This window comes from Chlorocebus sabaeus, chromosome 11 (genome assembly GCF_047675955.1).
Source record: "Chlorocebus sabaeus isolate Y175 chromosome 11, mChlSab1.0.hap1, whole genome shotgun sequence".
NCBI lineage: Eukaryota > Metazoa > Chordata > Mammalia > Primates > Cercopithecidae > Chlorocebus > Chlorocebus sabaeus.
Window position 1 is genome coordinate 49,128,754 of NC_132914.1, and position 27,137 is coordinate 49,155,890.

Sequence of the window (27,137 nt, forward strand, 5' to 3'; positions counted from 1 at the left end):
TCAGGTTTTGCCATTTCACTTGTATTCTGCCCCAGCGCCTCTCTCAGTCTGGAGCAAAGGGTAACTGAGTGTGGTGTAACGAAGTTCTGTGGATGATGTTGATGATGACGAATAGTGGGGAGCGATTTTCACAGCTTTTTGTGGCACCTCAGACTCTTCCCTGGGATGTGTAGTGTTCCAGGCTGGCAGCATGCTGTGAACAATGAAAATTGTATTCTGTAGTCTCTTTCAATATGCTGTGACTTGGCAAGGGCTGAAAGCAAATCATGCACCTGCATAACCTTTTCAGCTTGACAAAGAAGCTCTCTCACTCCCCCCTCACCCCTCCCTTCCACAGGAAATGCTCCCAGACGACAGCATGAACAAGTCCTAATTAAGTCTTTCCTCAGATCCCAACGTCTTTTCCTCCAACCACATCTTGGGTTTAGATGTGTAAGTAAGAAGAAGTGGAGAAATAAAATCAGGTATAAGATGCAGTTGGAAACTGGGAGCTATTTAATGGCAAGTAAAGCCTAAGACCTCGTCCCTCGTGGCCCTTTGGACAGTTCACACAGAACAAGAGACATAGTAAACTGATGGAGGAGTTAAGATGCTTTTGATGAAAAAACTGGTTGCCAATTATTTAAGAACATTTTCTTAGACTTTATGCATTTCTTATATTTGTGACTGTCTCTGAATAGAAGAATCTCAGTGTCTTTCAGGATATTTAAGGATCATGTACGTAAGGTGCCTCATGCTTCCTTGAGAAGTCTGTGAACATATCCTTACAATTATATGCAAAATTTTGGGCTTTGTTTACTTATCTGAAAAAGATAATCCATAGATTTTCTAATGTCTCCAGGGAGTTCAAGACCTACCACTTTCCGCAAAGTTTAAGAACCGCTGGTATTATAGAAGAGAAAGGATGGGTCTAAAACAAAATCTGGAAGGATGGCCACGTCAGGAAGCCACAAAGAGAGAGTGGAGCCTATGAATGTTAGAGAAGGATGAAATTTCCAGGCATCCCCATGGGAGACAGTAGGGTGGTGAAGCTCATGCACTGTGGAATCATTTCATCTGAGCTCAGTCTAGTGTCTCCATCTATTAACTGTGCTGGCTGTGTGACCTGGGGAAGTTACATTTCCAAGCCTCAGTTTTCTAATCTATACAATGGGATGATAGTGCCTACCTCAGAGTTGTTGCAAGGATGAAGCGAGGCCATCCATGTAGCATACCTCCCTGCCTCCCTATTGGTATGATGTGCGTGTGTGTGTGTGTGTGTGTGTGTATGTGTTGTCCCTACCTCTACACATGTATTTTCCATTTTCTTGCCCACTTTATGCCTCTTTCTGGGCTAACTGAAGATTCAAGAAACTCTGAATTCTGTTACGCTGTTTTTTCTGATTTCTTTAGAAAAATAATCAGTGTGAGGTGATGTCCTTGGCTGAATACCCCCAGCTCCACTAGGACTTGTCTGCTGCCCAGGCTGAGAGCCATGTATTTGAGTTTTTCCAACCAGGGTAAGGAGCAGTAGATGTTAGGAGGCTCGTGCCTAGAGCCAAGCGAACCAGCTTTTTCTGGGAAGGAGAGACCAAATCATCCTTAAGGATGGGGATGGTAGAGTCTGTCTTCTGCAGTGCCCCAGATAGCAGCAACCTTAACTGCTGCCTCTGTGGCCTACTTCCCTTTGTAATTTGCACAATAGGCCAGAAGATGGGGCTCTTGACCCTGGAGTCAAGGGCCAGAGGCTCTGACTTTTTCCACATTTGTACTGGAGAGAAGTCAGATTCACCAGACCTCCCAGGAATCACCACTACTTCTCAATTCCTTTCCCTACCCTACCTGCTCCATCCACTTCTGCCATGGCTGGGACTTGCCTTCCAGGGGAGTGGGGGATGTGGGCACATCTTTCCTTTGGCCACCATCTTTGGCTCCTGAATTACCACATTGCTAGAGTCAGTCTTTCTGATGCCCTGCCTCAGGTTTCCCCCTCTAATCCATTCTCCCCTAAGGGCAGATTTTGGAGATGGTACCATTTTTATAGGCCAATATAACATAGTGGTCAAGAACTCTAGAATCAGAGAGCTCGTCCTTGACTCATCTCCTCAGGTGAATCTTTCTCCACCTCCTCAGAGAAGTTCTCCCTATCCCATGCCAGTTACTCCTGTTCACATAACCCTTTATTTACTTAACAGTAGTGATTATAGCTAGTGATTATCTTGTTTGATGACTTGTTTACTTTCTCCCACTAGATTGTAAGGCTCATGAGGCCAAGGACACTGTCTTAATTGCTGTTTTCCCAACATCTAACACAGGGCACGATACATAGGTTCTCAGCAAAAGTGTTTTGAATTAATAGATGAACGACGGAATCCCAGCTTCATGACTGCCTGACCTTGAGTAAGTTGCTTAACTTCACTGAGCCTCAGTTTTCTTACCTGCGAAATAGAAAAAGAGTAGAGACATTATGACTATTAAATGACACAATGCATTTATACCACTAAACCCAGGTTCTGGTGCATGGAAGTTTTCCCTAAAGCCTTCAGTGTCCTACTTTTTAGCATATATGAAAAATAAAGTCTGAATGAATTAGCTAGATCTCCACAATTTGATCACAGCCTTCTTTTTATTTTTTATTTTTTTGAGACAGGGTCTCACTCTCTCAGCTTGGCTGGAGTGGAGTGGTATACTGAGGTCTCTCCTGGGCTCAGGTGATCCTCCCACTTCAGCTTCCTGAGGGGCTGGGACTACAGGTGCATGCCACCATGCCTGGCTAATTTTTTTGTATTTTAAAAATAGAGATGGAGTTTCTACATGTTGGCCCAGGTTGGTCTCGAACTGTTGGGTTCAAGGGATCCATCTGTCTTGGCCTCCCAAAGTGCTGGGATTACAGAAGTGAGCCACCAAGTCCAGCCCACAGCCTTTCTCTATCACAACTTTTACCTCCCACTGCTCTTCTCAATAACTTTCTGCTTTGGCCCAAATTGTGGCTACCCTGAACGGGCCATGTGCATTATTATTCTTAAGTCTTTGTCAAAGACTTGAGATGCTTGCTCTTCTAACCTTAGATCAGCTAAATCTTACCCATGTTTTCAGACTTAGCTCAAATCCGTGTCCTCTGTGAAACCTTCCTGAAGATCATTTTCTCTTCTGAATTTTTGTAATCTTCGTGGTTTATATAATATTACTCATTAACGTATATCCTGTTTCCCTGATTAGCCTGTTAAGCTCCCTTGGAGATATATATCTTAGATTTCTGCCTCTACAGTGTTACTTGGGCCTGCCTGTTCATTAGTAGGTGTTCGATACATTTTTTATTAGATTGAATTAAAAGCATTCATATTTACTAAGCACTTTCTATGTGCCTGGGATTCCTTGAGGCTCTGTTGAGTATACAGAAGGGCATAAGAAAAATAATCATTGCTTTCAAAGAACTTATAATATTCTAGTAAGCTAAAGTCAACATATAAAGACTTAAATAACCACAGCACGGCAACTACTATAAGAAAAGTGCTTTGAGAATTCTGGGGAGGGTGAGATGACACCTGTTTGGGGTATCAGGGACAGTAGAATAAAGAAAGGCTTCTTGGAAGAGGTGGCTTTTGAGATTAACTTTGAAGGATGGTTAACATTTTGATGGACAAAAATGGGGATGAGGGTAGGATGTGAATTCCAGATTCAAGATGACAGGAATAGTAAAGAGATGGATGAAGTGTGTGGCAATGAACACTAAAACTCAGAGATGAGACACGAGGCTTATACAGGACATTAGAAAAACAATTCTGCTTCAGGGAAACTGAAGCCCAACCTTGTTTCCAATTTCCGGACCAACACAAAGGATGGTAAGCAGTGGTGGAAACTTTTAACATGTATCGGACTATGTTCCCCAACTGTAGCTTCTTTTGGGGCTGATAATTATTTGCAACAATTCTTCCCCTGACCCCAAATTTGGACCTACCTGAAGTCTGGTATTGTAGTGCATATAAAACAAAAGTCCCCATGGCCAGGCACGGTGGCTCACGCCTGTAATCACAGCACTTTGGGAGGCTGAGGCGGGTGGATCACCTGAGGTCAGGAGTTCCAGACCAGCCTGGCCAACATGGTGAAACCCCATCTCTACTAAAAATACAAAAAAATCACCCAGGCGTGGTGGCGGGCACCTGTAATCCCAGTTACTCAGGAGGCTGAGGCAGAAGAATCGCTTGAACTGGAGAGGCGGAAGTTGCAGTGAGCCAAGAACATGCCATTGCACACCACCAGCCTGGTCAACAAGAGTGAACCTTTGTCTCAACAAACAAACAAACAAACAAACAAACCCAAAAACCCCAAAAGGTACCTTTCTTTTTCTTGAGGCGAGAGGGTTGCTTTGAGTTTAGCCAGCCTCTCTTTTCTAATAAATCCAAACCAAATTGAATGCATTATTCATTATATTCTAACGTTGCGTTAGGTCAGTAGTTCTGTTGTTAAATAATAATTTGCCTTAGATCATTTCCTGGAAAAGTTGGAAGCCTTTTTGTGGAATTGCTTCAATAGTCATTCTCAGCTCAACCCTGTGTTTTTTGCTTCTGACTTGAGACTCAAGAAGACCTAAGTCATAGTGAGTCTGTGAGGGGGCCTGACACTGCCTGCCTTCTTCACTTTAATGCTCTTTAATCTGGCCATTAGCTCAAGGAGAAACAATTAATTTTAGAATGCCCTCTCCCCGCATCCGCAATTACTTCCTCCTGCAATCGCGAAGGATGTTTCCCCGGAATTTAAACATCATCTCCCAAGGAATGAAATCAGAATAGGCAAAACCGACACTTTCGCAGTTTTCAAGGGTCAGGTGCAGCTGCAAATAGAAGCAGAGATTTTCTAGCAAGCAGTTGGAAGGACCTTCACGCCCAGAGGCCTCTGAAGGGAGGGAGGAGGTTTCCAAGGCAACCGAGCCCTGGAGCGGTTGGCTCCCCGGCTCCTCCCCCTCCCCGCGGTAGCCCAGGGTACCGCCGGACAGCGTCCTCTCGTGCTCCGCGCCCTGATTGGCTGCGCAGGCCGCTCGCTGATTGGTTGCGGCGGATGCCTCGCGGGCCGGTGGCTATGGAGGCGGCGGCGGTTGATGGTTGACCGTTGGCTCCGGGGTAGGGGTCGCCGTTCGAGTGATCTGCTCAGACCTGACGAGAGGGCGCGGGCTGCTGACGCTCGGCCTGGAGCCCGCGGGTGAGACCTAGTTCGGCTCCGCCATGCCGGCCGCCGGGAGTAACGAGCCGGACGGCGTCCTCAGCTATCAGGTAGGGCCCCGCCTCCCGCGCCTCCCGCTCCTCCCCGGGGCGCAGCCTCCTCATCCTCTACCCACCCTCCTTCCTTCTGCCCCCGAGCCCAGGCTTCCCAGGCCACTCCCTGAGGGCGAGGGGAGGCCAGCCCGGGACACCAGGGGGCGCTCCGGGCGGTTGGGGACCGGGCCGGGGCTGCAAGAGAGTGACCTTGGGCCGAACCTGGGAGCTGGCCCATCTCTGCCGCATGCGTTGCAACGCCCGCCCAGGAGCCTTGACAGCCGGCGGGCTGCGACCTCTTGTTCTCCTAGCGTCTTTCCGTTGGAAGGGGCCGGCGTCTGGCCTCGCGTTGTCCTGCCCTAACGTGGGCAGAAAGGGTAGCCAGGGACCTTGCTCTGGTGGGGCACGTCTTCTCTTCGTGTTTTTATTTCTGGGGGTTTTTGGTTCCCCAGTGGTTCAGAGGAAAAGCCGGAAAAGACTGTGGAGACTGGGACTAATCCCCGATAGGGTGACCCGGTTTGTGACTCCCTCTGCCCCATTGCACAGACACCTGAAAACTTCTGGGTAGGGACTGCAAACTGGGCTGAGGATGTGTGGAGGGGTCAGGAACAGGTGCTTATTTAAGGGAAGGAGAAAACCAAGGTTAAGTAACTGGTATTAGAACTGTTGGGGTGGCTAACGTAAGGAAAAGCATTGGACTAAGTGTTAGAGTCTGTGGGTTGAAATCCTACCTCTGCCTCACACAGACTTTGTGACCTTGAGTAAGTCACTTGCCTCTTTGAACCTCAGTTTCCCCAACTATTAAAATGGGAATAGTTATGTCTGCTTTGCTTGCTTCACAGGGTTGTTTTGAGGATGAGACGAAGTGCTGTTTGTGAAACGGCTTTGTGGAGTAATGTTTATTATGTGATACTCAGTGAATGAGTGGCAGCCCATTGAATTCTCACTCCCCGTTTCCTGTGCAATCAGATAGTTTGGTTTCTGCTTTGGAAAGAGGGCTGGAAGAGGAGGCAAGTCTGAAGTGGAGGGCTCTGAAGACGGTAATGGGCCATCTCAGGAAGGATGACACATCTTGGAAACAAGTGCCATGTTGACCTCAGGGATGTTTTCCCAGAGGAGGCAGGGGAAATATCCTGAGTTTGCAACAGAATGAGTATCAGACACTGACTCTTTCCTCTTCTTCCTGGTTAATAGTTTGTTACTATTAATAGAAGATACATTCTTCTTTCCTTGCTCTGTCAGAAAAGAATAAGATTTTGGAAAGTCCATATCTAACCCCCTTAAAGCCTATTAAATGTATTCAATCGTTGGGAAACAATGGTAAGAAAAAATAGGCAATGTTCTTGCCCTCCTGGAGCGTATCATCTAGTGGGGGAGGGGAGAGGTACTATTTTTAATCAAATATCACACAAATAAATGTTATAAACTGTGATAAATGCTTTGAAGAAAGATAGACAGTACCATAAGCGTGTATAACAGTGGTTCCAGCCATGGTCTCAGAGATTTGCTAAGGAAGAAAATCTGGGCAAAGAGCTAAAGGATGAATAAATGTTAACTGAGGGAAGAGGGGGATCACAGGGCCTGAGAGGCAAAGAGAACAGCTACACAAAAGACCTGTGGCAGAGGGAGACACACCTGGTTAGAGACCTTAGATAAGGCCAGTGTGGTGGAGCAACAAGGAGCAATGAGGGGAATGGTATGTGAGGTGTGTTCTGGGGTAATAACACACAGGGCCATTTGGAGCCCATGCTGAGGAAGTTGACATTTATCTGAGGAACAAGGGGAAGCCACTGAAGGGGTTTAAGTAGAGGGGAAAGGGAAGAGAGGGGGTCTCTCCTAACCAGGAGAGAGAAAGAGGGCAGGAGAGAGCAAATGAGATCATGAACAGATCTTCTTTTTTTTTTCCTTTCTTTTTTTTTTTTTTTTTTTTTTTTGAGACAGTCTTGCTCTGTTGCCCAGGCTGGAGTGCAGTGGCATGATCTCCACTCACTGCAAGCTCTGTCTCCCAGGTTCACGCTATTCTCCTGCCTCAGCTTCCTGAATAGTAGGGACTACAGGTGCCCACCACCACGCCCAGCTAATTTTTCATATTTTTAGTAGAGACGGGGTTTCACCGTGTTAGCCAGGATGGTCTCGATCTCCTGACCTCGTGATCTACCCGCCTCGGCCTCCCAAAGTGCTGGGACTACAGGCGTGAGCCACCGCACCCCGCCTAGATTTTCCTATTGAAAGATTTGGCTGCAGTGGGGAGAATAGGTTGGAACGGATGTGAGGATACAGTGACCTTAATATGCCCAATGTTAACAGGTTGTATTATTGAGGGCATCATGATCCTTAGGTTTCTGTTAGTGTTCTGTGAGTAGGATAGATCTGGAGTAGGATAGAAAATATCTCCTTTATATCTAGTTTGTGAAACTTTCATAGGTGGTGGGGTGAGGAGAAGAAAAGGAATACAATGGGAACAGTAGGACCTCATGAAGGCTGGAGTCACGTAATATAGACAAATGAGAACTTGAGAGATAGGGAGGAAAAGAGAATGAGGGTAGAAGGAGGAAGGGAGATGGGGATGACTCGCGGGAGAGACAGTCAACTGATTGGCAATGACCAGTTAAACCTTCTATGTGCCAATTGGGCTGTGTGGAGATGGGCCTTGTAAAGTGAGCAGATTGTGTAACTTGATGTAAATAGAGAGGTTCCAGACATCACCTCTAAATATCATAAGGCTGTGCTGTTTTCGAAGATGTGAGCTACAGCCCTAGCCTTCTAACAGTTCCCTCTGCTTTCTTTCTTGTCCTTCTATAAGACTACTCTCCACATGGCAGCCGCAGGGAGCTTTTAAAAACACAAATCAGATCATGTCATGTCTTATCTTGAAACCCTTCAGTGGCTTCCTGGTGCATTTTATAATAAAATCCAAACTCTTTATCATGGCCTACCAAGCCTGAATACAATCAGGCTTTTGTCGACCCTCCCAGGACTGCCTTTCCTCCACTCTCTTGCACCTCCTCTGGCTTTCTGTTTCTTCAATACAGTGAGTCTTGCATACTTCAGGACCTTTGTTCCTGTCATTCCCTCTGCCCAGGATGCTGTTTTACCCAGGTCCTCTCATGATTCAACTGGAATATCACTTCCTCAGAGTGGCTTTCTCTGAACCTTCATCCCAGTCACTCTCTTTAAGATGATCCTGTTTTATTTTCTTATAACTTATGACTTGTTATAACAACTGAACTGTTCTTCTTTTGGTTTCTTGTTTGTTTGTTTATTTATTTATTTATTTATTTATTTATTTATTTACTGAGACGGAGTCTCGCTCTGTCGCCCAGGCTGGAGTGCAGTGGCCGGATCTCAGCTCACTGCAAGCTCCGCCTCCTGGGTCTACGCCCTTCTCCTGCCTCAGCCTCCCGAGTAGCTGGGACTACAGGCGCCCGCCACCTCGCCCGACTAGTTTTTTGTATTTTTTTAGTAGAGACGGGGTTTCACCGTGTTAGCCAGGCTGGTCTCCATCTCCTGACCTCGTGATCCGCCCGTCTCGGCCTCCCAAAGTGCTGGGATTACAGGCTTGAACCACCGCGCCCGGCCAGTTTCTTGTTTATTATGATCTCAGTTAGAAGCTTCTTGAGGGCAGGGGACAAGCAGAAAATCTTGTCACCTAGCACAGTGCCTGGTATAAAATTGGTGCTCACTTGCATATGTGAATGAGCAGCTCTCCCGTATCCAAAGCCAGATGCCTCCCCTTAAGGAGCTCAAGGTCTAGTCAGGATTGGCACAGAGTGACAGATGGCCATTACTTCATTACACAACGTCTCTTCCCTCTGTGTTGTGTCTTTGCTCAGGCATTGAAGCTGGAAAATCTTTCCCCTCCTCTCCACCTAGAATATTCCATCTTAACCTTCAAGGTCTAGCTCCATATCATTATATTATATTCGTCACTCACTCCCTCTGCTCACAACACCTACCAAGTGCTATCTTCCACGAACCTTTACTTGTGGAATATACATATTCATCTCTGCTGCTCACCTGACAGCTCCATTTACTGTCACTGTTAACTTTTATTGAGTGCTTGCCTTGTGCCAGGCACTATGCTAAGTGTTTTCCATGCATTCTCTCACTTAATGCTCTCTTTAACCCTGAGAATTATGCAACTTTATTATCTTTTCCAAATGAGAAAGCAAAGATAATAGAGAGGTTAAGTAATTCTTTTTTTTAATTCTTTTTTTTTTTTGAGATGGAATTTCACTCTTGTTGCCCAGGCTGGAGTGCAGTGGCACAATCTCAGTTCACTGCACCCTCCACCTCCCAGGTTCAAGCGATTCTCCTGCCTCAGCCTCCTGAGTAGCTGGGATTACATGTGCCTGCCACCACCCTTGGCTAATTTTTTGTATTTTTAGTAGAGACGGGGTTTCACCATGTTTGCCAGGCTGGTCTCAAACTCCTGACCTCAGGTGATCCACCTGCCTTGACCTCCCAAAGTGCTGGGATTACAGGCATGAGCCACCCGGCCTGGCATAGAGAGGTTAAGTAATTCTAAGTGCTGGAGTTGCTTGTGGCCCTGCCAGACCCAGGACTGCGTCTCTCCAAAGGATGTGCCCTTAGTCATTGTGCGTTACTGTGGTTGTGTCTTTGATGCCTGTATCAGTACCTGGCCCTGAATAAGCACTTACTAAGTGTTTGGGAAGACAGGATGGGAAGAGACTGCAACAAGGGAGGCCAGCTAGGAGGCCATTGGTGTAATTCAGGATGAGTTAATGAAGACCTACATTAGTCGTCATTTCGATGAGATCTCTGAACGTGGTTATGAAATTTTTATTTATTTTTGAGACAGGGTCTCACTCTGTTGCCCAGGCTGGAGTGCAGTGGCATGATCTCAGCTCACTGCAGCCTTGACCTCCTGGGCTCAAGTGATCCTTCCACCTCAGGCTCCCTAGTAGTTGAAACTACAGATATGAACCACTACGCCCAGCTTTTTTTTTTTTTTATTTTAATTTTTATAGAGACAGAGTCTCACTATGTTGTCCAGGCTGGTCTTGAATCCCTGTTCTCAAGCGATCCTCGCCCCTTGGCCTCCTGAAGTGCTGGGATTATAGGCATCACCACCACGCCCAGCCGGTTATTGAAATTTTAAGAGTCAATGAGCTTTTAATAGGGGGTAGTAATAGAGGAAGGAAGTCAGAAAGCTTTAAGGAAAGCCCCTACTTTGGACTGGAACTGGGGACACCTGGTAGCATCACAGTTCTCCTGATAAGCACTTTCAGAACAAGCAGAAGGAGATGTTGAAAGAGAAAACTGGTGAGGTTGGAACCCTTGAGCCAAGTGGTGCTGGGGACTGAAGGAAAGTTCAGGGAGGGTGAAAGTGGTAGATGGGGAAGCATGTGAATTTGGGCAATTTATGTGGATCAGGTCCACTCAGAATGGAAAATTTTGCAGAAATCTTCAGAATAATAACCCCTGGTAAGTGGGTGATAATTGAGAAACATGGCTGATGGGAGTAGAGTTACACCCCATGTCTTATGATGAACCTGAAAAAGCTCTAAGACAAGAGTTCTGAAGGAGACCTGGATTCTAGTGCCCAGCGACTGTGGCACATGTTGGAACTCAGTAAATATTTGCTGAGCGAATGAATGAATGGCTCTGTAGGGAGTGGGTCAACTTTTCTGAGGGTTATAGTCAGTTTATGGTAAGCAATCAGTAAATATTTGCTCATATTATTGAATAAAAATATGAACTGTAGATAGCAGTTTCTCATCTCACTACATTGCACATACCCCTCCACCCTCTCCTCACACATACTAGGTATTCTTTCCATATGTGAGAATTGGGGAACCTGTGGGCATTCTTTTTATCTGGTTTTCGCAGATCTGCTGGGGAGCTTCAGTAGGAGAGATGTGGGCAGACTTGCCAAGCAGAGACTTGAGCAGAGAATTGGGGACAATTCACATTGCAAATTTACTTCCTTCAAAATCTGTAGGTAATTGTCTTAGCTCATGGTTTGCTTTGGCAAGGGTAGACAGGGTCATGGTAGTAATCAGGACACAGAAAAGCAATCATGTCTATTCTAAATCTGCTGCCAGGAAACAGCAACAGATCTTAGATAATGGAGAGGTTGGTTGTTTCCCATAGGTAGTAAGAAGTTTACTGATCCTGGTCTTGGTAGTCAGGAAGTCATAATATATGTATTGGTTTTCAGTTTCTGCCATAACAAATTACCACATATTTGGTGGCTTAAAAAACACAAATTTATAATCTAACACTTCTATAGTTCGGAAATCTGATACAGGTCTCACTGGACTAAAATCAAAGTGTTGGTGGGACTGTTTCTTTCTGGAAGTTCTAGGAGAGAATATGTTTCCTTGCCTTTGCCATCTTCTAGAGACTGCCTGCATTCCTTGGCTCATAGTTCCCTTCCTCCATCTCCAAAGCCAGAAACATAGCATCTCTCAGAACCTACTTTTGTCATCAGATTTTTCTCTGACTCTAGTCTTCCGTCTCTCTCTTTCACGTTAAGGATCCTTATTATTGCATTGAGATTATATAATGGTTTTCATAATTTAGGAAGATCTCCTTATTGTAAGATCAGCTGATTAGCAACCTTACCTCCGTCTGCAACCTTAATTCTTCTTTGCCATTATAAGGCAACATATTCACAAACTCTAGGGATTAGGATGTGCATCTCTTTAGAGGACTATTACTCTCTCTATCACAGTGTACTACCTAGTAATCTATACTGAACAGGAGTGATTCCAAGTGAGGTTCAGCAAAAGAATCACTGAGAAACCAGAGCTGTTTTGGAATTTTAAGCCCCTGGCAGGCTGCTGAACAGTTAGAATGGGAAGCTCATGGGTATTCAGGAGCTCATGGCCACTGAGAAGAGGAAGTCTGGAACAGCTGCATGAGTCCTCGTGGATTTTTTTTTTTTTCTATAGAGTGTTTTCATTCAGTGAGAAAGTATTTGAGGGCATTGGAGAGTTGGGGACCCATGGGTCAGATTTGGTGATGGGCTCTCCAAAGGGCCAGCATTCCAAGGCTCTGCTGGATAAAGAGGAGGATGGAAGTGAATAAGAAGATGAAGAACTATTGGAGGTCTGGTCAGTAAAGGGCAGTTTGAAGTGCAGGATTCTGGAGCGCTAACGATTTAAGAAAGTAATAATGTGGATCTTAAGCTATTCTTAACTGTGGGCATTAATCCCTGATTAGTCCCTCTGACTAAATGGCCAGGTTCTTTGCTTTTGGCAGTCTTAGCATACTGACTTACTAATGTTAGTAAGGAACACAGACTTGATTAGAGTTCTTATCCCACTTAGCTTTTGTGAGATCTTAGCCTTTATTTAGAACTGTTTTGAGGATTAAGTGAGGCAATATATGTAAAACACAATGTGAGGTATATAAGTGTATTACCTTGGTTTGCCGATTATAAACCCTGGAAATGGCTGGGCGTGGTGGCTCACACCTGTAATACCAGCACTTTTGCTACTCGTGCGGCTGAAGCAGGACAATTACTTGAACCCGGGAGACGGAGGTTGCAGTGAGCTGAGATGGCACCTCTGCACTCTCCAGCCTGGTGACAGAGCAAGACTCTGTCTCAAAACAAACAAACCCTGGAAATCATCTCTATATTTGTTGATTTTTAAATAGTTGAATGTATTATAACTCAATAAACACTTGACTTTTTTGGGGGGTCTTTTGGCAGGGTTAGCGGTAGGAGTGAAGTAGAATGGTATTGTATATACTCTCTGAAAACACTGAAAAAGATGAAAGGGTTCTTTGAGGTGAAAAGTCTGAGACCTACTGCAGGAAAGGAGATGGGATTCATTTGGGCAGGTCCACCACCACGCAGTCCAGAGAGGAGCCTCAGGGGAAGTGTGTTAGAGAGAGAGCTTGAGGTGGGCTCTGCTCCCCACCTTCCCTGTCCCCTGTAACCTCTGTGGCTGCTTCCAGGAGCTGGGGCCATTATGTAAGACTTAGCTCTACCCGTGCCTTTTAATTTCCATTTACTGTAAGTGAGAATCTGGTCTGCTACTCAGTTATAATTCATTCATTTTTCAAGGCTCATAACAATGCTTTCTCTCTCAAGGCTTGCTTTGCAATTTCAGCATTTTAATATGTATTTAACCCTCTTAGTTCTTTTTATCTATCTAGTCCTTGAGGTAGGCACTCGAGTCAATTCACATTTACGTAGTGGGTCATTATCAGTGAACTAAGAGGAAGTTCAGAAAAGAGGATACTCAGAAATAGGGTTTTTTCCGTCCCCCTTCCCTCCCCTCCCCTCCCCTGCCCTCCCCTGCCCTCCCCTCCTCTCACCTCTCCTTTCCTTTCCCTTCTCTCCTAAGCTTATATAATGTGTTTCTCATGATTCTAATCTTTTCTGAGTCACAAGCCCCTTTGAGAATCTGATGAAAGTTATGGACCCTCTCCCAGGAAAAGTGCACATTCACACATATTCCCACAGATCCTCTGAAGCCCATTTACAAGCACCCTAGAAATCCATGGACCACAATTGAGAGATCTTTTTTGCCATAAATAAATGATAGTATCAGAGGAAATAATAGCTAATTTGTGAGAAATCTGCAGCAAGCACAGACCAAAGAGACCTGATGTTCCTTTCTTTTCATTTTTAATGATTTCAAACACACTTTGTGTGTGCCTGAAATTTATGGAACATTTCAAGCATATAGCAAAGTAGAGAGATTTTTGCATAGTGGGTCATCATGTACCCATGACTTGGCTTCAACAATGAACACACCATCTGCTTTTTTTTTTTTTTTTTTTTTTTGAGACAAGGTCTTGCTCTGTTGGCCATGCTGGAGTTCGGTGGTGCAAACACAGCTCATTAGAGCCTCCAACTCCTGGGCTCAAGCAATTCTTCCACCTGAGCCTCCAGAGTAGCTGGGACTACAGGCCCATACCACCACACCCAGCTAATTTTTGAATTTGTTGTAGGGATGAGGTTTCACTATGTTGCCCAGGCTGGTCTCGAACTCCTAGCCTCAAGCGATCCTCCCACCTCAGCTTCCAAAGCTCTGGGGTTATAGGCATCAGTCACAGAGCCGGCCATACAATCTTGTTTCATCTATGTTCATCTATTCTCCAAATCTCAGACATATTATTTCATGAGTAAAAATTTCAGTGTGTAGCCCTAAAGATTAAAGACTCTTTTAAAAAACAATGACATAACTGCCATAACACAGAAGATTATTATTATACTGAAAAAATAGTTTCCTAATATAATCAAATTTTCATTTAGTTGTTTACATTTATGTGAGTACCTTGTAGTTTTTTTTTTTTTTAAATACTTGCTTTATTTGAACCAGGATTCAAACAAAGTCCACACATTCACATTCAAGCCTGACCTTTCAAATGCTTTCGCTAATGGTTATTGACAGTGGCTCTGTTTTCTTTGGCAAGACAAAGAAAATGGATGAACAATTATTCAGTGAATTTAGGCTGTGGTTAACCAATCTAAATTAAGGAAACTAACAAACAACAAGAAAGTTTTTCAATCTGAATTTTTCAGATGATTGACCTTGCTCTTTATATTTTGCAGTTACAATTTTAAAGAAATCAATCATCTCTCCTACCCTCCCTCCCTCTGTTCCTCTGGATTCCCACTGTGTTCTCTGCTATATCAGGTGTCTGAAGACAGTACCAAGTATTATAATTAATTGATTCCTATCCTCTGGATATTAAAAACCAGTAGGGGAGCCAACATGAATAATTATTCATATATAATTATTTATATATGTAGTTTTATGAGAAAACATCTGATCAATTATCAAAGAGTTTATAAAACTAATAAACATTCATTGAAATGTATGGGATACTTACCATGTGCTGGACATTGTACTGGGTGCTGGGTAGATATTGATGAATATAAGACACAGTACCCATCCTTCTAGAACTTTTGAGGGGACGCAGTCTGGGTTTTGCTGATTGTATTCCCATGGTGTTGTTTTTCAAGGAACTGTGTTTTATTGTACTTTCAGTAAACTGGTATTTGGATTTAGAGGCTTGATCAGATTCAAGGACAATTTACTTGGTAAGATTACCTCATGGGGGGTGGTATGGTCTCTCATTAGGAGGCATACAATGTCTGATTGTCTCTTCTTTGTGATGTTAGTGGCTGTTGAAAATCAGTGCAATCCATTAGGGATTGCAAAATGGTTTTGTTCCATCATTCCCTTTTCATTTATTCTCTTGCATAATGAGAAGCTTTTCTCATCTACTCTATGGTACAGTTTATCTAGGAAACGCCAGATAAATTATTTGCCAGTTTTCAAAGTAATGAGTTGGTTCATTAGTGTTATCCTCCAAATGTGACCAATTCGTTAATTTTAAAAGTGACCGTGTGAGGCCAGGTGTGGTGGCTCACACCTGTAATCCTAGCACTTTGGGAGGCTGAGGAAGGAAGATCACTTGAGCTTAGGAGTTTGAGACCAGCCTGGGCAACATGGTGAGATCCCCCAACTCTGCCACCTCTCTATTTTAAAAATAAATAAATAAATAAACAAATAAAATAAAAGTGACCTTGTGAAGTGAACTCATCAATCTTAACATATTGACATGGTCAATCTGTTGTAGGCATTACCCTACTGATGCTCAAATTGTCCTATTTTTTGGCAAGAGACCCCTTTAAATTGGCTCCTGTGTCCTAAATTAGGACACAACCCTAGTTGTCTTTGAGTGCTTTCTTAGTATCTAACATAATAAGATGTTTTAGATTTACCTTGTACATTTCCTGGCTGGGACCTATGACCAACCATTTCTCCAAGGAGCTCTGATTCCTTTTATTACAAAATGGTATTTTAGGAGACTATAATGTAGGTACTAATTATACTCATTGCTACTGATTGATAATTTTTTTCTAAGCCTTTGAGTGGGCAGAGCTAGAAAATATAAATTTGTAAATTTAAAAACATTAAAAATAAAAACACATTATATATTATTGTTGATACTTCTAATTCAAATTTAGGACTGCATGGCTCTTACTTACCTTTTGTCTTAAAACTGTATCTCCTTTCTCCCTTGCCAAGAATCCCAGTCCTCAGCCGCATTGGGAGTGACAGAATAAGTTCACATAGCTACTTGTTTGTTTTAATCTCACAACACACAACAAGCCTCAGAATACCAACACCAGCACTACAACCAAAAATAAGATAACCAAAAGCAGTTTGAGATCTTTTAAAATTCTTCTTTGTCCTTCGAGTATATGCCACTAAGGATGTTCAGTCAGTTTATTATGTTTTAATGTTACTTAGATTAATTTCTCTTGGAATTTACACTATCAATTTGACCTTTGTTTTCATTTTGTTTTTGATTTTGGGGAATTGCTTTAAAATTTTTAATTTTATGTTATATAAATTATTTACAAAATAAGGTATATTCAAAAAAGTCTAGCTTCTATCTTTGTCTCTTGCATCTTATTCTCTCCTTCCTCTCTAGGTAAGTGTGTAAAAAAATCTTTTGTGACTTTTTCTTCTTTTATTTGTTATTTATTTATTTATTTATTTATTTATTTGAGATGGAGTCTCGTGCTGTCATCCAGGCTGGAGTGCAGTGGTGTAATCTTGGCTCACTGCAACCTCTGCCTCCTAGGTTCAAGCGATTCTCCTGCCTTAGCCTCCCAAGTAGCTGGGATTATAGGCGTGCACCACCATACCTGGCTAATTTTTATATTTTTAGTAGAGATGGGGTTTCACCATGTTGGCAAGGCTGGTCTTGAACTCCTGACCTCAAGTGATCCACCTGCCTTGGGCTCCCAGAGTGCTGAGATTATAGGCATGAGCCGCCGTGGTCGGCCTATTTGTTTTAAAATGTAAGCAAACGCTTATGTTCCAACACCCTTTCTTAGATAAAAGGTAGCAAATCATACAGTTTTCTCCATCTTGCTTTTTAAACTTAACGTTATATCTTGGAGTCTCCATTTTTCCATGGTAGTAATAATATATAATTTTAAGTGTCTATAAAGCTAATTTAATAAATAAAATATCCTAAGTAGATATTAGACTATTTTATTTACTTCCCTAAAAATTTGTTTATTCCAGTTGGCCTCAAAAACTGTATTTGAATCTTACCATTGGGAAAATGGATTGCCTTATGTTCAGAGTTGTCTTATTTGGGAGCATAGATGATAACTACAAAATAGTAACTTTGGAACAGTAAGCTGGAAACTTGAGGGGATTCTAGAAGGAAGGTGATATTGTTTGGCTATTTGTCTCCACCAAATATATTAAAATGTAATCCCCCAATGTTGGAGACGGGGTCTGGTGGGAGATGTTTGAGTCATGGGGTCAGATGCCTCATGAATGTCTTGGTGCCATCCTCACAGTAATGAATGAGTTCTTGCTCTGAGTTCACACAAGATCTGGTTGTTTAAAAGTCAGGGCCCTCCCCTCTCTCTTGCCCCCTGTCTTTCCATGTTATATGCCAGCTTCCCTTTTGCCTTCTGCCATGATTGTGAGCTTCCTGACACTCTCACCAGAAGCAGATGCTAGCGCCACACTTCCTATACAACCTGCAGAACTGTGAGCCAAGATAAACCTATATTCTTAATAAATTACCCAGTCTCAGGTATTCCGTTATAGCAACGTAAACGGACTAATACAGGAGAGGTGGGGATTTAATGTGCTGGAGAGTTTGGGGAAGTGGCATGTTAGATGACTAGATGACCTGACAATATGAGCAAAGGCATGAAGGTGGGAATGTGCACAGTGTTCTCGGGATCAGTCAGCTTGGCTGGAGTTGCAGGTTTGAGAAGGGAAATAGATTGCCAGGGAAATCAGCTAAGAGCTTTTTTGAAATAATTCAGGGTCTTGTGATTCAGGGTATTGATAGGATAGGTGCCATTATATTCATTCTTTTAAAAGGTTTAATTTTTTTTTTTTTTTGAGACGAAGTCTCGCTCTGCCGCCCAGGCTGGAGTGCAGTGGCCGGATCTCAGCTCACTGCAAGCTCCGCCTCCCGGGTTTACACCATTCTCCTGCCTCAGCCTCCCGAGTAGCTGGGACTACAGGCGCCCGCCACCTCGCCCAGCTAGTTTTTTGTATTTTTTAGTAGAGACGGGGTTTCACCATGTTAGCCAGGATGGTCTCGATCTCCTGACCTCGTGATCCGCCTGCCTCGGCCTCCCAAAGTGCTGGGATTACAGGCTTGAGCCACCGCGCCCGACCATGCCACATTTTCTTTATCCATTAATCTGTTGTTGGACACTTAGGATGATTTCATATCTTGGCTATTATGAATAATGCTGCGATAAACATGGGGATGAAGATGTCTCTTTAATGTAGTGATTTCCTTTCCTTTGGATAAATGCCTAGTAGTGAGATTACTGGATTATATGGTAGTTCTATTTGTAGTTTTTTGAGGAACCTCCACTGTTTTCCACAGTGGCTGTACTAGTTTATATTCCCACCAACAGTGTATAAGGGTTGTTTCTTCTTCACATCCTTGCCAGCATTTGTTATATTTTGTCTTTTTGATAATAGCCATCCTAACTGGAGTGAGATGATACCTCATTGTAGTTTCGATTTGCATTTCCCTGATGATAAGTGACGTTGAGCGTTTTTTCATATATTTGTTGACTATTTGTTTGTCTTTTGAGAATTGTGTATTCGGTCTTTTAACAAAGATTTATTGAGCACCTATTATGTGAAAAGTCTGTGCTGGGTGCTAGGATACAGTGGCGAGGAAGATGGATGTAGTTCCTTCCTCAAGGAACAGAGAAGACTTTTTTTTTTTTTTTTTTTTTGAGACAAGAGTCTCACTCTGTTGCCCATGCTGGAGTACAATGGTGCGATATCAGCTCACTGCAACTTCTGCCTCTCCGGTTCAAGTGATTCTCCTGCCTCAGCCTCCCGAGTAGCTGGGACTATAGGCATGCACCTCCACACCCAGATAATTTTCTTATTTTTAGTAGAGACGGGGTTTCACCATGTTGGTCAGGCCAGTCTTGAACTCCTGACCTCAGGTGGTCCACCTGCGTTGGCCTCCCAAAGTGTTGGGATTACAGGTGTGAGCCACCACACCCGGCCAAGACATTTTATTACTAAGAGAATTGCAGTGTGCTGTGAGGGTATATAAATGGGGAACCTAGCTTAGTTTGGAAGTGGGGGTGCGTAATCAGGAAAGGCTTCTATGTAAGTGTGTTGAGGCTGAGATCAAAGAGAAGATGATCTTTTTGATCATTCTCAAGGGTGATGGCGGGTGGTGGGAGTGACAGGGAGAGAATGGTAGTTCGAGGAAGAGAGAGCAGCACTAAGTAAAGAAGGTGGGTGTGGTTCCACTAAAAAAAAAAAAAAAATGCCTAATATGATTTAAAGGGTTGGAGCATGTAGTGAAGAGTGGATGAGAGAAGAAAATTAATTTTTTAGAGAAATTGCAAAGGAAGAAAGACTTGGTAAGAAAAGGGAACTAGCTACCTGAAGGCGTATGGTAGGCACTCAAAACATTTGAAACTTCACCTGTGGGCTAATAAATGATGATGCCATTGGCAGGAATAAATAAATGAGCACAGGGTGTTAGTTTTGGAAGGAAAGTTAGTTGGGTTTTAGACACATGGTTCTTGAGGTGTAGCATCCTAGTGGCTTATCAATTACTGAACCACAGTTTCAGATTACAGTTGAAATTGTAAGTCTCAAGTGAGGAAAACAAAGAATAGAGAGCTCTTTCTTGGAAATTAGAGGAAGAAAAGGCCTAAGGATGAGACAGAGGAGGCCTGGTAAGAGGAGTAGGATGGAGAATTTCAAGGACAGTGTGTGGTAAACAGGCCCAAATGCTGCAAAGAGGCCAAGGAGACCAATCTACAGCAAATGGGACAACCTGCTTCACAGCACTTGCAAAATGCCAGCATGTTACACAGAGGTATAGATGGAGTGTGGAGGTGGAAAAGACATGAGTTTTACAGCCACAAGACCTGGGCTCATGACATGTCCTAGTAATCCCAGCTGCTCTGGAGGCTGAGGTAGGAGAATTGCTTGAGCCCAGGAGTTCAAGGCTGCAGTGAGCTATGACTGTATCACTGCAATATAGCCTGGTTGACCCATTCTCTCTCTCTCTTTTTTTTTTTTTTTTAAAGACCTAGGCTCAGTCCTAGCTCTGCCTTTTATGACATTTGTGACCCTGCGTCATCATTACTTAATGTTCTCTGAGTCTCAGTCTGCTCATTTATAAAATGAGAGAGAGAATGGCTGCCATATTTGCATCTAAAAGGTATTGTGAAGTTCAGATGTAAAAATGCATGTAAACCATTGTGTTTTCCCCATAAGTATCTCAAAAGGATCTGGCATACACAAGATTTGTATATTTCAATGAGGTACGTGTATTACTGTGACTACTTATTTGTGTTTAAACAGAGACCAGATGAAGAAGCTGTGGTGGATCAGGGTGGGACCAGTACAATTCTCAACATTCACTATGAAAAAGAAGAGCTGGAAGGTAAGAACTGCCGTGCTGTGTAATCAGGGAAATTGGCGAGGGGCAGCCTGGTGTGGGAAGACCTGGCTCTGTGTCCTAACTCTTTCTCACTAGCTGTACGACCTTGGGGAAAAATCACTTGATTTCCTTTAGCCGCAATTTCCTCATCTGGTAAATATAAGTGGGGATACTAATACCTGTACTACCTTATAGGGATATCATTAGGATCTAATTGCCCACGTGGGGGATAGTGCTTTGAACACCGTGAATTCCAATATAAATATTAACAAATTACCTGTTCTTTGAGAATGTGATGTACTCAATTCAGTGCGTTGATTCTTGACAACTGCCTGAAAACACAAATATATACAAAACTTAAAGAGAAAATAAAATACAAATAGTTTTAAAAACTCAGTTTGGCTATAAAACCCTATTTTTATCCCATTTCCAAAATTTACTGTTTCTATTCTAATTATACCCATTTCTGCCTGGTGTTTTCATCTAAACAAGAGAGAAAACAGGAACACACCTGTGACATACTCTGGAGTTCATAACATCAAAGTTATGTAAAAGCCCAGCTGAAGTGGAAAGGAAGGAAGAGGCATTTTGGATGACCCACTCTGTCCAGTTTACCTTATTTCAGCTCTTCCTTTCTCTACACCTCACCCCCGGCTCCCCACATGACCGTTGTGTGGTGTCCTGCTTTCCTTCTTCCCTTGGGGACTAGCTGGTGTGTTAGGAGTGTTAGGAGTTGGACCCACACCTGGCCATGGTTTTCTGATTATCAGTGTTGATGCTCAGTTTCATTAGAGGAAGGCTCATGTCCAGTATAGCTTTAATGAAAAGCCACATTTGGCTCAAAAGCCTTTGTGAAATCTCTGCAGCATCCGCTGCAATGTTGAAGGCTATGAAACAGCAACTTTCTGATGCCTGAGACAGCATGTGAAATGTTCTCTCTGTACTGCCTGTTCCCGTGACAGTTTTTTCATCAAAGTTGTACAACCTCCAGAGAAAACTTGTCCTTTTGATAGGGAGAACGGAAGCTGTAGAAGCTGACTCAGCCTCTGGGTCTGTTACCATGAGAACTGATGGTGGGTGGCTCTGTGGAGGTCAGTGGTGTTTGGGTATACCAAGGTGAAGTTTTCCAAGTTATTTTGACCAAATGTAAGAGAAAATGTGAGTTGCAGCAGTTGGGAGGGAGTGGGAGAAGGAAAGGGTGTGGAATGGAAGGCTAACATTTATTGAATGTTAGGCATTAGATTAGGCACCTTATACAAGTTGTCCTTTTCATCTTCATAGCACCCCAGGCAGGTAGGTATCATTATCCCTATTTTACACATGAGGAAACTGCTCAAGGTCATCGAGCCTAATAGCAATGAGGCTGGGGAGAGAATCCTGCTCTTTTCATTCTGCCACACAGCCTGCAAGGGAAGACAGTAGCTATCATTAACCACCCAACCTCAGTATCTTGCCCCATCAGATAAAATTTTTGTATGTTGCTCTTGCCTCTTCTTCTGTTCTGATAATCCCGGAATATCTCTACCCTCTCATTGTATCTTGGGGCCACGTTGCTGTCAGTTTAGTTGTCCTATAGCAAGCACCATTGGACCTTTGCCCTCAGCAAGGAGGTAACCATTTATGAACACTCTTGCCTACTTGGGAGTAGAATAAGAAACCTGGACAAGCTCTCTTGAATCTTAATAACTGGTTCCATCCATGGAGATCAGGCAGTGGGAGCAGCTTCTCCAAATGACATCATCTGTTCTTTATGCATGTTCTACTTTGCTAAAAAAGAAAGCCTCCTATGATGATAGCCTTACTAGTGCATAGTGTGCTGGGAGATGGTCCTTTGTACACAGACTTTTTTGAAAACTAGAAGCTTATTTATGTTAACACTTAAAAAAAAGCATTACATGCAAATGGTGGACAAGCTAGAACCGGATCTCAGGCCTGATGTGCTTCTAGACCAGCTCTGGAGAAGAGAAGAGAAAGTTGGGATTTGCTGTAGGGTTGGCTGTGCTGTGGGTTCCACGCAGACTCACTCTGAAGGCAGCCCTAGGACTCAATAAGGCTGTTCTCAGGGTAGTGTTATCTCTTGAAGACATAGAATAAAATGAGTACCATTTTGATGGAACACAGAAGCAAATTGTGTTCAGATTCAATATGCATGCCATGATGCAAGGTTCTGTGGCTGCAAAAAAAATCTCCAGGTCTTCCTTCCCCTTTATTTCATACCTTCTGCCCACATGACATAAACTATAAATCACTGTCTTACCCCATTTTATTTATTTATATTAAACAACAACCTCTAGTCCAAGAATATGAGTTTTTTGTTTTTGTTTGTTTGTTTTTGAGGCAGTCTTGCTCTGTCACACAGGCTGGAGTGCAGTGACCCAGTCTTGGCCCACTGCAGCCTTGACCTCCTGGGCTCAAGTGATCCTCCCACCCCAGCCTCCCAAGTAGCTGGGGCTACAGGCATGTCCCACCATGCCTGGCTATCCTTACCCCATTTTAAGAACTATTTCTGAGATTTAGTCTGTGCACATTGTTAGAAACTTTCTAAGTGTGGGTCTTTTTGCATAAATTAATTCTATCAGTAAGAGAAGTTGGATTAAGCCATTATGTTGCTTTTTTTTTTTTTTTTTAAATATGTGGGAAGAGTCAAAAGCAAACATCAGAACACTTTCCAAAGATAAACTCAAGAAGAGCAATAATCCATGATGTGCTTCAGTGGACTTTCCCAGTCCCAGAGGAACAAGAAGCAGTTGCTTTAGTTAGAGGAATGGCTTTTTCCATTTTTTCCGGAAGATCATTATTCCAGATTAACTACTAGATTAATGAACTCTTCTAATATGTTTTTAACAAGGGTAAGAGCCATTTGGTCATATTTATAACTTTTAAAAAGGCTTACAGCTGCTTGACGTGTGAGATTCACCTCCGCAGTTACTGACTTTGAGTTAACCTATGAGCCCGGAGGAGCCGAGCACCTTGTTGTATGTGCTAATGAGCTCTGTGTGAGTGCTGGGTGCAAAAAAAAATCTCCAGGTCTTCCTTCCCCTTTATTTCATACCTTCTACTCACATGACATAAACTGTAAATCACTGCCTTACCCCATTTTATTTATTTATATTAAACAACAACCTCTAGTCCAAGAATATGGTTTTTTTGTTTTTGTTTGTTTGTTTGTTTTTTGAGGCAGTCTTGCTCTGTCACACAGAACACTTTCTGGGCTTGAGTTAACCTGTAAGCCCAGAGGAGCTGACCACCTTGTTGTATGTGCTAATGAGCTCTGTGTGAGTGCTGGGTAAACAGTGTGCATGTACTGCATTGTACCTTGGTAGGCCCAATCTCCATCTGCAGGGTAGGTCAAACCTATGGTTCCTGTCCTGCTTCACATGATTCATTGCCAGTTCACTAAAGATTGCTCTCTGCATGTGTATATGTACTTATTTTTTAAATATACAGTAAAATTACATCTTTCCCGTAATTTTTACTAAATTGGAATACTTTATTTGCATGCAGATAGTTCCAAAAGACTAGGTTTGACCCTTTTTGGAAAAAAGAATAGGGAGTTAGATGGGAAGAAATGGGATTTGGGCGAGTTGGTAAGTAGAAGAGCGGGGCAAAGAGTGGTTGAATGGCCAACAAAGTGACCACAGAATTAGTTTAATGAAGTCACTGGATGGCCAGATTCCAGTTAGATGGACTGGATTTTATTGGTGCTATATTCATTTCCTAGTGTCTGTTTGTCATCTTTTCTGCCAATTTTTCTCACAAAATCCAAATCCTTGCTTTAGAACCCCCTTACTATAAATTGATGCCTGATTTTCTGACAGCCACTTGGTCCTTCTTAGCTCTGACCCCCTGCCGAACTTGACTTCTTTTTTGCCTGTCTCTCTGATATTTTCAAAAGGCAGGCATTGTGATTGGCTAATGTTCATGAGAATTGATTGTACTAAAGTAAGCTTTACCTTACTTCCTACAGAACCATTCAAGGCATCTATAGGATGTCTTCCCCATTATGCCTCAAACATACATAGTGGGAATTTAGATACCAAGCAAAACCATATATTATTCAGTCAGCAAACATTTACTAAGCCCCTTCTGTGGTCCCTTTCTGCAGTAGTAAGTCAGGACAGTGAGAACAATTGAACCATCGTGTCTTTTCTGAAGAATAACCTAGCCTGAAACTTTCATAGGACTTGAACGTTAGAACCTGGACTAGCCATCATCTGGACAAGCCCGGGAAGTCATTTGGTCTGGCGTCCTTGTTTTACTTTAATAGTGACAGTGAGTAATGTAAACCAATAACATGAAATCTAATAATGCAGTTTCTAATATCCAATCACTGCCTCCTCAATTTCTCCTTTAAAATTAAATAATACTAGCCATATACCAGCGTGAGCCCAGTGGAAGTATTTGGAATGGGCTCAAGGAGCAAGGAGAAGTAGAGGTTCTAGCCTGGCCAGTTATCCTTTGCAGGATTTGTTGGGAAGAAAAAACCCATGGTTGGGATGTCTCTATTGAAGAACTGAAAGTCACCTCTCACTGAGGCTGTTCTTAACCTAAGCCCAGCTCTATCTAGCTGTACTAGATTTTACAACACCCAGGTCATCATTTTAGAGGCCAAAGTGGTTGTTTAGTTTTAAATTTTGTTTTGTCTTGTTTTGAGGCAGGGTCTCACTCTTGTCACCCAGACTGAGTGCAGTGGTGCGATCGTGGCTCAACCTCCTGGGCTCAAGTGATCCTCCCACCTCAGCCTCCCAAGTAGTTGGGACTACAGGCATGCTCCACCATGCCTGTGCTAATTTTTTATTTTTTATAGAGGTGGAGTTTTGCCATGTTGCTCAGGCTGGTCTCAAACTACTGAATGCAATGATCCTCCTTCCTTAGCCTCCCAGAGTGTTGAGATTACAGGTGTGGGCCTCTGTGCCTGGCCTGAAGTGGTTGTTCAGGATCTAATTATGCTTTTTACAGCCCATAGATTCTTCATGAACTGCCGCTGCCTGTTTTTCTGTCCTTGTACATCTCCTTTCCTTCCCTTTTCTACCTTGTCCTGGCCCTACTGGCCATCCTTTTGCCTCAGAACCAGCTCTGCACATTCCCACCTTAGGACCTGTGCACTTGATCTTCCCCCTTCTTGGAACACTCTTCTCCCAGGTCTTCTCATGGCCCCTCCTTCTTATCACTCAGATGTCCCCTCTAATCATCTTAAAGTCTCCCTTCTCCATCCTACCCCTTTCCCTAGACACTCTAGCATTGTACCGTATTTGGTTCGTAGTAATAATCAATATTTAAATGATTTTTTTTTGTTTTCATTTCTGACCTCCTCCAACCAGAATATGTGTCCTGAAGACTTTGTTCTGTTCACTATTGTATCCCCAGCCCTTGGGACAGGATCTGGCACAATTGCTTGACTCTAGTCTGCTGCTAATGCCACCTGGGTTGGTCTGAGTAATGTGCTAAGGGATTTCATTAACATACTATAATGGAACATAATGAGTTAACAAATGATATTTTATTAAGATGGTATTCAATTTAGTATTTTCACGCTATATGCTTTTTATAGTTTATACTGATAAAGTCAGGGTCTGGAATCCCACATCTTAGCAGATGACCTCCTCTGGCTCTATATTTCTGTTTCTATGAAGTTGCAAGATGACTCCATTATGTTCAGAGATCTGCCTGTTAAAAATGACCTGAGATATACACGAGGCAACAGAAGACTGTCCTGAGACAGGAGGGTAAGAAGTGCAATTCCACCGGATACTAAACATTTTATCCTCCTGCCTCTTAACATTCTAGCAGATCTCTGATCATCTTATCCTCTAATCCTTACTGTTTCTTTTTTATTTTGCTTTATCACTTTGGAATTTGGAAAACAGAGAGGTCAAATAAAAGGAGAGACAAATAGAGAAAGGTGTTAGAGTGGCACCCAAGGCACTTTAACCTGACTTGGAAGTGGAGAGCACTATCAAGGAAATTGAGTGCAGCCTTAGGAAACCCCATTGCTGGGAAAAGAAGAAGATAAAGAGTTGGCAACTCTTCCCATCAAGTCTCCTTCTTGGGGAAGTCTTCCTGATGAAGCTCTCCATTCTCAGGTCAGTTAGGAATTTCTCAGCCTCCCCATGCCCTGGTGAGTACTTTATTTGCCCTAAACACATTCACTTTGGTTACATGTTCCTTTTGTGGCCCCTTTCAGGTCAGAGTCAGAGGCCCTCTTAGGTCAGATTATGTACTCCTGAGGAGGTCCTAAGGGCTTATGCTCTGCAGGGAGGTACTTAGGAGATATTTTATTTGCTGAACATTTGTGGAACAATGACCATATGTGAAACACTGTGCTTGATTATGTAGGCATTCTGAGAGAAAGGTCTAACTTGGGACACTGAGGAAATTGCAAGTGAAGAGTGGATAATAAGAGAGATAGCTGCTTAACTTTGATGCAAAGTAGAAAAATAAGTACATGAGAAAAGTGCTAACCAAGGGTGCTGGGAATCTGCCTATCTA

General features: G+C 43.0%; 1 protein-coding gene across 3 annotated transcripts in view; it reads left to right on the plus strand.

Moving 5' to 3' along the window:
* Window positions 1-5,016: 5,016 nt before the first annotated feature.
* The window catches only part of SLC4A8 (solute carrier family 4 member 8), an 89,305-nt gene continuing 67,184 nt past the window's right edge, over window positions 5,017-27,137 (plus strand). For 2 of the 3 annotated variants that reach the window (XM_008003288.3, XM_037997101.2), the window contains exons 1-2: window positions 5,018-5,246; window positions 20,570-20,651. In XM_008003288.3, coding sequence (XP_008001479.2) covers window positions 5,199-5,246; window positions 20,570-20,651 — 130 coding nt within the window. In that variant the 5' untranslated portion in view covers window positions 5,018-5,198. Of the gene's footprint in view, window positions 5,247-20,569; window positions 20,652-27,137 lie in introns of all 3 variants that reach the window. The other variant, XM_037997100.2, reaches the window with a different exon arrangement.